Source organism: Sus scrofa, chromosome 1, assembly GCF_000003025.6.
Source record: "Sus scrofa isolate TJ Tabasco breed Duroc chromosome 1, Sscrofa11.1, whole genome shotgun sequence".
NCBI lineage: Eukaryota > Metazoa > Chordata > Mammalia > Artiodactyla > Suidae > Sus > Sus scrofa.
This window is the reverse complement of record NC_010443.5, coordinates 50,824,879-50,837,524: the sequence shown is the minus strand read 5'-3', so window position 1 is coordinate 50,837,524 and position 12,646 is coordinate 50,824,879. Positions and strand designations below refer to the sequence as shown.

General features: G+C 39.4%; 1 protein-coding gene across 7 annotated transcripts in view; it reads right to left on the bottom strand.

Annotated features, from left to right (window-relative positions):
* The window catches only part of SMAP1 (small ArfGAP 1), a 220,621-nt gene that overhangs the window by 104,669 nt on the left and 103,306 nt on the right, over positions 1–12,646 (bottom strand). For 6 of the 7 annotated variants that reach the window (XM_021089443.1, XM_021089451.1, XM_021089462.1 and 3 more), the window contains one exon: positions 5,322–5,455. The exons of the other annotated variant lie outside the window; for it this stretch is intronic. In XM_021089443.1, the coding sequence (XP_020945102.1) occupies positions 5,322–5,455 (134 nt within the window). The remainder of the gene's footprint in view (positions 1–5,321; positions 5,456–12,646) is intronic. 7 annotated transcript variants of the gene reach the window in all.

Sequence of the window (12,646 nt, the reverse complement as noted above, 5' to 3'; positions counted from 1 at the left end):
ATAGTTTGTGATTCCTTTAGTTATACTCTCTTGGTCCCACCTAGATTGGGCAGTATGGAATTAAGAGCATTAAATAAGTGACTTCCACTAAGTAACAGCTCACCATCTTGTTCACTGTATTGACCCAAGAATTATAGCCAGTCACTACGAAAAGAGAATTCTAAAAACTATTACTGATATTTTTAAAAGTTTAAACTTAAAAACAATAAAAGCAAAAGAAGCACACAATCTTGAATATTCAAATTCAAAATAAACATGACCTTTTCCCCCAATGGATTGTTTAAATGCAAACCTATTAAACTTCACAGATTGAATTTTGTGACAGATAGTACCACATTTCTTTCTCCACTTCACTCTGCATGTGTAGGTAATACATAAACCCAACATTGTGGTAGCACCTGGCTCTGCCTCTTTAAGGACACATTTAATGATGCTGGCAAGGAGTTGGCATAAGTTAAATCTCAGTCAACTTAAAAAGTTAACTATGTACGTGAAGCCACAATTTGAGAAATTCCATCAGTTTGATGGAATTATAATGAGCAGTTCTCCCACAAAATAAGAAAAAAGTTGTACGACCTGACCTGGGTTTCTTGAATAAATGTGTACCAAGAATTATATGCACTGAGAGCTTATTACATGTCTGGGTCTACAAAGCACTATGGAAATTTATCTAAGGGGCAAAACTTTGAGAGGTTAAACAATGTTCTAACACATACAGGTCAAATGGGGTTAAATCATGGAATGCTGCAAATCGGCTTTTTTAATGGGTATTTTATTTTATTAAATATCACTTGTGGGAATTCTATAACAGCAGTGACAGTTTTTGAAGACCGCATGATGCCTGCAGCTAATGAGGGCTCAGGTGGATCTGAGAACACCAACACTATGACATACAAACTGGAAACTGAAGCACATGAAGCTGAAAGGGATTTTTATCCAATCCAACAGCAAGTAAGTACAAGCTGGGAGTGGAGAGGAAGCAAGCTGCCATAAGGAACCACCACACCTCCCTTCCAACATAGGGCCCCAGGGTGAGTAGAAACTCCTGGGAAATGATTCAAAATGGAGCAGCAGAGGATAATAGAGATAAAGGAAGAGAAGGTCCAGGATCAAAGAAGGAGAAGAGAACAGAGCAAGAAAATCTCAGGAAACAAGTGGCCTTAATTTTTTTTAAACATTATGTGAAAATAACTGAAGATTAGAGGTCTGCAAAATTAGAAAAGCTATCTTGAATATCAATTCCTTTTAAAGGTAATGAAAAACCAATGCCACACAAAAATAACCAACAGAAAACAAAGTCAAATCTCACACAAAGTTATCAGAAGAAGAGAATAAGAAGTAGAGCAATGTCTGTAACACTGAAGCCATACAAATATGTCCAGAAAACAGATCAAAACCATAACCTACTAATTTAGGACAAGCTAAAAGCAAAGCTGTATACACAAGATATGAAAGAATATGTAAAATGAGTTCAAGGAGGAGTTCCCGTCATGGCATGGCAGAAACAAATCCGACTAGGAACCGTGAAGTTGCAGGTTTGATCCCTGGCCTTGCTCAGTGGATTAAGGATCCAGCGTTGCCATGAGCTGTGGTGTATGTCGCAGACACGGCTTAGATCTGGCATTGCTGTGGCTGTGGTGTAGGCTGGTGGCTTCAGCTTTGATTAGACCCCTAGCCTGGGAACCTCCATATGCCATGGGTGTGGCCCTAAAAAGACAAAAGACAAAAAAAAAAAAAAAAGAGTTCAAGGACATGCAATGTTATGAAAAATAACTATATCAGAAATCAGACATATGCAGAATTAAAATGAAAACTCAGGAAAGAATTAGAAATAAAAGAAAAATATTTCAGAAATGAAGATGAAGTTAAATAGAAGATGAGAACAAATAAACACAGCAAATAGTGGTCTAAAAAAACTGGAGACGTAAAAGAAGAAAAAAACATTAATGAAAAGAAAAGAAATGACAAAGATCTAAGAGAAAGCGACACATAATAGAGTCAGGCAATGAAGAACCAACACCTGTGTAAGAGAGTCATTGAAAAAGGAAACTCATATTTTAAAGTTTGTTTGGAAGCACAAAAGACCCAGAATAACCAAAGACATCCTGGAAAAGAAAAATGGAGCTGGAGGAATCAGGCTCCCGGACTTTAGACTATACAACAAAGCAACAGTCATCAAAACCATATGGTACTGGCACAAAGATAGAAATATAGATCAGTGGACAGGATAGAAAGCCCAGAATTCAACCCACACACCTACGGCCAACTCATCTATGACAAAGGAGGCAAGAATATACAATGGAGAAAGGACAGCTTGTTCAATAAGTGGTGCTGGGAAAAGTGGACAGCCACATGGAAAAGAATGAAATTAGAACACTCCCTAACACCATACACAAAAATAACCTCAAAATGGATTAAAGACCTAGATATAAGACCAGACACTATAAATCTCTTTGAGGAGGAGTTCCCATCGTGGCTCAGTGGTTAAAGTATCCAACTAGGAAGCATGGGGTTGCGGGTTCCATCCCTGGCCTTGCTCAGTGGGTTAAGGATCCGGTGTTGCCGTGAGCTGTGGTGTAGGTTGCAGATGCAGCTCGGATCCCGCGTTGCTGTGGCTCTGGTGTAGGCCAGAGGCTACAGCTCCCATTCGACCCCTAGCCTGGGAACCTCCATATGCCTCGGGAGCGGCCCTAGAAATGGCAAAAAGACAAAAAAAAAAAAAAAAAAAAAAAAACTCTTAGGAGAAAACAGGCCAAACACTCTCTGACATAAATGACAACAACATCTCCGATCCACCTCTCAGAGTACTGACCACAAAAACAAAAATAAACAAATGGAACCTAATCAAACTTCGAAGTTTCTGCACAGCAAAGGAAACCTAAACAAAACAAAAAGACAAGCCACAGAATGGGAGAAAATCTTTGCAAATGAATCAATGGACAAGAGATTAATCTCCAAAATTTATAAACAACTTCTGCAGCTCCATACCAAAAAAAACAAACAACCCCATCCAAAAATGGGCAGAAGATCGAAACAGACAGTTCTCCAAAGAAGACATACAGATGGCCAAAAAACACATGAAAAGATGTTCAACATCACTCATTATTAGAGAAATGCACATCAAAACCACTATGAGGTACCACTTTAAACCAGCCAGAATGGCCATCATCTGAAAGTCTACAAACAATAAGTGCTGGAGAGGGTGTGGAGAAAAGGGAGCCCTCTTACACTGTTGGTGGGAATGTAAATTGGTGCAACCACTGTGGAAAGCAGTATGGAGAAAACTCAGAAAACTCAACATAGAACTACCATTTGATCCAGCAATCCCACTCCTGGGCATCTAGCCAGAGAAAACCATGACTCGCAAAGACACATGTACTCCAATGTTCATGGCAGCACTATATACAATAGCCAAAACATGGACACAACCTAAATGTCCATCAACAGAGGACTGGATCAATATGTGGTACATACACACAATGGAATTTTACTCAGCTAATGGAAAGAAACAATGGCATTTGCAGCAACATGTATGGACCCAGAAATTACAATGAGAAGTGAAGTCAGTCAGATGGTGAGACACCAACATCAAATACTACCACTTACATGTGGAATCTAAAAAAAGGACACAGTGAACTTTTTTGCAGAACAGATACTGACTCACAAACTTTGAAAAACTTATGGTTTCCAAATGAGACAGATTGGGGGGGGGGGGATGGCTGGGGGTTTGGGATGGAAATGCTGTAAAATCGGGTTGTGATGATCAATGTAATAAAATTCATTGAGTAATTAAAAAATACATACATAAATGTGATCCCCCCAAAAAAACCCTGCCTTTCCTTAGTGATGAAAGGACAAGAGTATGCTACCTAAAGTTGGAATATGTCGCCACATTCCAGTTTGCTCTTTTTCTGTAAACCTCAAAGCATTTCACAGCCCGTGATAATTACAGTTATTTCTGTACTCCTCAGACAAGATGATGTAAAAATAGGTATCCAAAAAAAAAAAAAAGTTGTCTGCTCTTAAAAAAACAAACCAAAAAAAAAAAAAAAAAAAAAGAAAGAAAAAAATGTCATGAAATCTGCCACCAGTTACTACAGAGATGTTAAAAACACTGCCTTATATGAAATGTTCAAAAAGCTCTGGTTCCTTGATGGAACAAATAAGTTTTCTCAAAGGATCTCCAAAATACATAAAGTTTCATACTTCCTTTTATACTCTAGCCAGCAAAAAGTTTACTGCAAAGTAAAACCAGTAGAAATAATCATTTTTACATTAACAATTTAACCTTAAGGATTGGAAAGTATGATGCTAAGAATATAAGGCTGTCACAATGGGAAAACGGCAAGCCCTTAAAATTACAAATTTATTTCTAAAAAGCTAAGCCACTAGAAACAAGACCAAATCAGGCATGATTTGGAACATTTGCTTCCAAATCTTACACCCTAAGAATCAAGAACACCCCTGTACAGAAGGGAAGGGTGTTTATTCTTAGTCTTTACCCAGGCTCCCTCTACTGACAGGAAGGCAAAATAGACTGGATTATACTCGCAAATTTCATCAGCACAAGGAAAAGGAATTTATTTTTTTAAATATTTTAAAATCAATATTTTAAATTTAAAAAAGGTTAAAAACTGACTTTACTATAGAACCAAGATGAAATAAACATGAGAACTGACAACTCCAATAATACTCTAATTTTATATGCAGCATGTGCCACATTTCAATATACTACTTTTTTGTCTTTTTAGGGCTGAGCCCAAAGCATATGGAGGTTCATCAGAGTCGAATCAGAGCTGCAGCTGCTGGCCTACACCACAGCCACAGCAACATGGGATCCAAGCCACGTCTGTGACTTACACCACAGCTCATGGAAGTGCCGGATCCTTAACCCACTGAGCAAGGCCAGGAATTGAACCTGCATCCTCATGGATGCTAGTCAGATCCATTTCCGCTGAGCCACGAGGGGAACTCCTCAATATACTACTTTTCCATGTTAATCCTTAGATGTAAGAAGGATTAAAGTTTTGTGGGGGGTTTTTAATGGAAATTCCCAGGCTAGGGGTAGAATGAGAGCTGCAGCTGCCAGCCTACATACCCCACAGTCACAGCAACTTGGGATCTGAGCCACATCTGCAACCTACACCACAGCTCACAGCAATGCCAGATCCTTAACCCATTGCATGAGGCCATGGATCAAACCCACGTCCTCAAGGATACTAGTCAGGTTCATAACTCACTGAGCCACAACCGGAACTCCAGAAGGATTAAAGACTTTATTTTAAATATTTTTAATAATCTCTCGGCAGGGAAATGTTTACCTGAATCTGTTCTGGTGTCCATTGGTCTAGGTTGACTGACTTGACCCTGGATATATGAACCCCAAGATTCCTATGGATGCCAGCACATCGGATGCAAATAAACACACCAATATTCCAGGAAGCCCATCGAGGACCTAATTATGGAGAAGGAACAAAGAAAAGCTAATATTAAAAACTCAAACAAATACCGTAATAGCATATAATAAGCATTCTGGTTCTTTATATAATTGTAATGGAGGGTTATAGAACCTACGTGCTCAAATTTTCAAAGAGCACAGCAGTAGCTTGCTAGGAAGACATGTGTCCTGGCTGTGCTAAAAGGTTATAAAATCAACCTTCAAGAACCTTAAGTGGTTTACCAACTAGCTTTCCAAGGAACTTCCCTCCAAATCTAAGAATTTAAAACTAATTTATGTGAACAGTTTTTTTTCACTCAACATATTTGAACCAAGAGTAGTAATATCCCAAAGTAAAAAGTAAACTCTTTATTAAATTTGTAAGGTACTGCTTAAAAGATAACCAACAAGTAAAAATCAAGGAGTTTGCTTTTTTAGGGCCACACTTGTGGCACATGGAAGTTCCCAGGCTAGGGTCCAATCGGAGCTGTATATGCAGGCCTACACCACAGCCATAGCAATAAGGGATCCAAGCCACATCTTCAAACTATACCACAGTTCATGGCAGCACCGGATCCTTAACACTGAGCAAGACCAGGGATCGAAACTTCATCCTCATGGATACTAGTCAGGTTTGTTACCGCTGAGCCATGATGGGAAGTCCCAAAGAGATTTTTTGTTGTTGTTGTCTTTTTTTGTCCTTTTAGGGCCGCACCAGTGGCATATGGAGGTTCCCAGACTAGGGGTCTAATTGCAGCTGTAGCCACCAGCCTACGCCAGAGCCACAGCAACACAGGACCCAAGCCATGTCTGCGACCTACACCACAGTTCATGGCAACGCCAGATCCTTAACCCACTGAGCATGCCAGGGATTGAACCCACAACCTCATCGTTCCTAGTCTGATTCGTTAACCACTGTGCCAGGATGGGAACTCCCCAAAGAGATTTTTTTAAACATATAAATTAATAAGAAACAGACAACCAACCTAAACAAAAAAAATGGACAGAAAGATATGAAAGACTACAATAACCTCCATTTTGCAGTCAACATATGGGGATTTTTTTTCCCCCTCATTTTTGGCCACTCCACAGCACATGGAATTCCCCAGCCAGGGATCAGATCCAAGCCACGGTTGCAACTTACACTGCTGGACCCTTTAACCCACTGTGCTGAGCCAGGGATCAAACCTGTGTCCTGGCACTGCAGAGATGCTGCTTATCCTGTTGAGCCACAGCAGAAACTCCAGGAAAAATTTTTTTAATCAATTAACACTAACTGTAGAATGAAAAATGACAAGGACTGCCTCAAGAAGTCTTATATTAATACAAATAAATCTCAGATACAACCCTGAGATAATGAACCAAGGTATGCTATAAAATGTTAGTTCATGCTCAAAAAATTCTAAAAAATACTGTAGAGAAACTCACCTAAGTATGTAAGAATACAAGTCTTGGCTACATTATTCTTTACTACCTTTGAAGTAATGAAGATATATTATTTCCTGATAATTTTAAATATTCTTATGATTACCTTCAGATATTACTTGTAAAATAGAAAATAAAAACAGTATCTGGAAATTATTTCAAATCTTCAGAAGCTTATATATAACAGGTTTCTATAAATCACTTGATTATGAAAAAATATGTATAGTAAGAGATAAAAAACATGCTTTTTTAAAAAAAATTAGGCTTCTGTTTAAGTACATACTTTTTTATCTAACGGCGCAAGTTAATCTGCAAAATAACATTGAGGCCAATAAATACAATGTAATAAAACTAAATATACCCCCCAAATTCCTTAGGAAGTAGGTTATGCATATACAATTTATGCCGAAGCATCTTGCTTTTAAATTTGAGAAATAACACCTCTAAACTGACAAACATCTGGAACATGCACTATTTAAATAAGTTTGACTGTTGGTAGTGTCAAATGAGTTAAAGGCCAAAAGAGGTCAAAAGTTACTGCCAATTCTGCTACTTTTGAGCTGTAAAAATTACACTGGACTAATGACAAACTGAGCAACAAGGTGTCACCTGTTGGTCTCACCTGTTTTATAATGGCTGCCCCCAATACATAGGTGAGACATGCATGGAAAATGTTTTCAAAGCTTTAAAGAACTACTCTAGTGCAAGTTACTGTTGCGTTAAGAAATTTTGAAAATCGAAATACAGTACTTTTCTTTCTCTAGAGAAGTTCCTACATTGATCTATAAAACAACCATATCTTAACTTTCCTCAAAAGTAACTCCCAGAAGGGCAGTGGGTTCCAAGAATGATGAAAAAAACAGATTTTCAACACCCTCCAAGTGTGGCTTCATTTTTGTTGGTAAAATAGAATGATTCCTCTTAGAGTATCTGCTAGACTCTCAGCCAAATACCAATGAAGACTCTATAGCACAGTTTGCCTGATGCAAACACTATGAGTGAACTAATCAGCAAGCATCATGTGTGTAATGGAATGGCAACTGTCCATGCAGGTAAAGAGCTGTGGTATCCACTATATTGGTGCAGTTTTATAATAACAAAAGATGTTAAAGGGATTAAGCATTTTATATGCATTAAACATATAAAAGCACTGTACAAGAATAATTATGGCAATAATAGAAAAAATGGCTATATAGCTATAGAGCAAAAGCTAGATATATTTAAATTTTAGATGATGTCTAGGCCTTATTAAGGTTATAGAAACCATTTTATTGATTCCTACAAAGAAAAGACAAATTTTGTTATCACTTATGGGAAACCTTAGCTCCAACCCTTTTTACCAATTGAAATAAAAATGTCGTATTTTCAATGTATTTTTCTTTGGAACATAATTATCATAACTGAACAATGGAGTTAAGAACCCCCCAAAATAAGACTTTTAAAACCCTAACCGAAATTACAAATGGGCTGACCACTCTATAAAATTAGCCACCTAAATTTACCTAAAATTGCCGTAATAGCTGCTGCTGGGATTAGCCATTGTGGTACATCAGAAACAAATTCAACTACTATCCATGAGAATGCGGGTTTGATCCCTGGCCTTGCTCAGTGGGCTAAGTATCTGGTGTTGGTGTGAGCTGTGGTGTGGGTCGCGGACACAGCTCAGATCATGCATTATTGCTGTGGCTGTGGTGCAGGCAGGCAGCTACAGCTCCAATTCAACCCCTAAGGGGGAAACTTCTATGCCATGGGTTTGGCCCTACGAAGCAAAAAAAAAAAAAAAAAAAAAAAAAAAGCTGTTGCTGGAGTTCCCATTGTGGCTCAGTGGTAACAAACATGACTTGTATCCATGAGGATGCAGGTTTGATCCCTGGCCCTGCTCAGTGCGTTAAGGATCAGGCGTTTCCACGGGCTGCAGTGTAGGTTACAGACTCGGCTTGCATCTGTTGTTGCTGTTGTGCAGGCCAGCAGCTGCAGCTCTAATTCAACCCCTAGCCAGAGAACCTTCATATGTTGTGGGTGTGGCCCTGGAAAAAAAAAAAAGAGAGAGAGAGCAGTTTCTCAGCACGGTAGCCATTCAATTATCAGTATGAAAATCTTCATTTTCATTTGCCAAACTATTCAATAAGTACTTTCCAAATCTGTGTGAAGCAAATGGTTTAAAAGACCAAGGACACAATGATAAAAGTTAAGCTCTCAGATTCAGGAGGCCAACCCAAGTATAAACAGGTATAACATTTAAAAAACAGTGTGACTCACAGATACAGAGAATAGACTTGTGGTTGCTAAGAAGGAAAGAATGGTTTGGACTGGGAGCTTATAGTTGGTAGATGCAAACTGTTAACATTTAGAATGGATAAGCAATGAGGTCCTACTGTACAGCACAAGGAACTATATCCAAATTCTTGGGGTAGACCATAAAGGAAGATAATACAAGAAAAAGAATGTTTATAGATGTATGACTGGGTCACTTTGCTGTACAGGAGAGATTTGCACAACACTGCAAATCTCTATACTTTAATTTTAAAATTTTTTAGTTGAAAAAAATAATTCGGTGAAATCTGTTCAAATGAATCCTTCCACCAGACAATTTATTCACACACACACATGTGCTCATATATATGTTTATCAATTTATATTCACGTACACATGTATCTATGTACACACATACACTCAAACATACACAACACACTCTACAGCAGTATTTTAAGCAGCAGGTCACAATTCATTAATTTAACCTCAATGAGTATTTATGTTTAGAAGGAAAAAAGATATGAGTGCATCTACACAAAGGGTTAAATATAACTCTGTCAGGAGTTCCTGTCATGGTGCAATGGTTAACGAATCCGACAAGGAACCATGAGGGTGCAGGTTCGAAACCTGGCCTTGCTCAGTGGGTTAAGGATCTGGCGTTGCTGCAGCCGTGGCTTAGGTTGCACCACAGCCACAGCAACTCGGGATCCAAGCCGCGTCTTCGACCTACACCACAACTCATGGCAAGTTCACCATGGCATTCCCACTCACACACAACCTTTCCTGACTTCCTGCCTTTACTGAGTTGCCCCCTCTGCTCAGAATGAATGGGGGCCTGCTGTCCAGAGCACAATCTGTCTACTCAAGGACTTCTGTAACCACTCCAGCTAAAGCTGCCTTCCCCTGCTACTCTTCACAATTTATAACACAACAATCTCCTCTGAAGTTTACATAAAAATCTTAAGGTAAACAAATAGACAAATACAAACAGATTAAACACCAAGAGATAAACAGCTGGAGGGTTTAGTTATTCCAGCAGCTAAGTCTAAAACTAAAATAAAGAGTTGCACAGTCAGTTCCAGATTGGTGTCTCTCAAACTCCAACGTGCATGCACATCCCCAGGGATGTGATGAAAATGCAGATTCTAACTCAAGTCGCCCTAGACCATCCAGGTAGCCTGAGACTCTGCAATCCTAACAAGAAACCTATGATTCCCATGCTGTCCTCCACTGACCGCATGTAGAACAGCAAGATTCCAGATTATATTCTTTGTACAACACATCTCATAGATAAAAATAGTCCTTCTGCTGCTGATAGCATCTACTTTCATTTGCCTGTATGGATTCTATCCTTTTCTTCTCACCCTTATGCTTTTGTTGTCTCAAATTTTCCCTTTTTGTGTTGTGACTTTGTTATCAAATTGAAGTAGCTATAGTTATTTTTACTGCTTTCTTCCTTTTAAACTTTATGCTATAATTGTTTAACAATCTATTGTGATAGTCACAATTTTCTGATTCTGTCTGTTTACCATCTTACTCAAAGTTTTGTGTACTTTCACCTTTCCATTTCATGTAGAAGAGTGCCTTCCTACCTTTCTTGTGAGGCAGGTCTAGTAGTGATGAACTTCCTCAGCTTTTGTTTGTTTGGAAAAGCCTTTATCTCTCCTTAGTATCTGAAGGGAAACTCTGCTGAATATTCTTAGTTGACAGTTTTTATCTTTCAGTATTTTGAGAATGTCACTCCACCCCCTCCCAGACTGTAGTTTTTGCTGAGAAATCTGCTAAGAGTCTAAATGAGATTTCTTGGTAGGTAACCATCCTTTTTTCCCCGGGCTGCTTTAAACTTCATTGTCACTGACTTTCGGTGGTTTTAATGTAACATGTCTTAGAAAGGTCTTTTTGCATTGAGATAATTAGGTGTTCTCTTAGCTTCATGGGCTTGTATATCCAGTTTCTTCTCCAGGTTTGTGAAGTTCTCAGCTATTATTTCTTAACGAAATAAAGCAATCTCTGCTCCCTCTCTTCTCTGTGTGGGAGAGCTACTACCCTAAAACTGCCTTTCCTAGGAGGATAGCTCTTGCAGAATTTTTTTTAAATTTCTTAACTTTTTAAACTCTTATTTTTCTTTCCTCTTCTACCTGTATCATTTCTACGTTTGTCTTCCAGCTCACTAATTCTCTCTTCTGCATGGTTTGCTCTATTTCCAATGCCTTCTAAGTTGTTCCTCATCTCCCTTATTGAGTTCTTCAGCTTCAGAATTTCTGTTTGGTCCTTTTTTAGAGCTTCACTCTCTTTAGTAAAGTATTCCTTCTATTCACTTTGTCCTGAGCTCCATGAACTGCCTTTCTGGTTTACTTGTAGCTCATTGAATTTCTTCATGACAGCTATTCTGAATTCTGTATCAGATTGCAATATTCTATGACTTTACGTTTGGTATCTAGAGATTTGTCATTTTTTGTGTGTGATGCCTTGTTTCCATGGTTTTTCATGGCACTTGATGAGCTGTCCCTCTACCAATGGATTTGAAGTAGTAAACATCTTACCTCTTTAAAGTTTTTTAACTTGATTCTAATATTCAATAGGTTGGTAATTTGAGGCTATTCTTTTGTATTCCAGAAGGTGGCACTATATCACCAGGTTTAGGTTTCTCTTTCCTCAGATAACATTTGAGTGCACTGTCCACCCTCCACCACCTCAGTGAGAGCAGTCACCTGGTGCCCTCCATGACACCGTTTATGCCTTCAGAGTTGCAGATGCCCTGATGCTCCTGCTGTTGGCTATCACCAGGTGTCCCCTATGGCTCCAGGATGGCAGTACCTCTACTTCGTTCCACCTTGTCCAGGTTGAGCTCTCAGGGAGGGAGGGGGTGGCCCTGGGGGTGCCTCTCCAGCACCTGGGATTGTCAGCTGTGTGAGGCCGCCAGGGTCACAGGTGCCACACATGACTGGAGGAAAAGGGTCACAGACCCCGCCCCCCCCCACTGCTACTCAGCTCCCAGTGGCATGGGCGCTGCTGCAGTCAGGTGGCTAGAGTTGTGTGTGTTGCCTTCCCTGCGCTACGGGGTTCTGTGGGGCTGCTGGCTCAGTCCCTCTGGCTGGTGGTCCAGGATCATATGCACCAGTTCTGCCTCCTCTGTGTGTTCTAGGCCAACCACCTTTAGACCTACAGATATAAGGAACCTCCCCCATCCCCGCATCCTGGTGTGCTGAGAAGAGGAACCTGTGTTGAGCTACGGATGTTTTACTGGTTGTTGATGGAAGTGGTGATTTGGGGGGGCGGGGTAAAGGGAAGGTCTCACGCTGCCATGATGGTGATGTCCTCTGATTCTACACTATTTTTGACAATCTTCCACTCAAGGATACAGCATGCTTCCTGAGTTGCTTTAATCATTCTTACTGAGTATGTGGCTTAACTGTGAAAATTTCTTTTAACAAGCTAAGAAGCAAAACTGCTAAGGAAAAAAAATCCAGGTCTATTTAGAATTCAATTATTGGGTAATTTTAAGTTATCCATATACCACTTCACTAAACA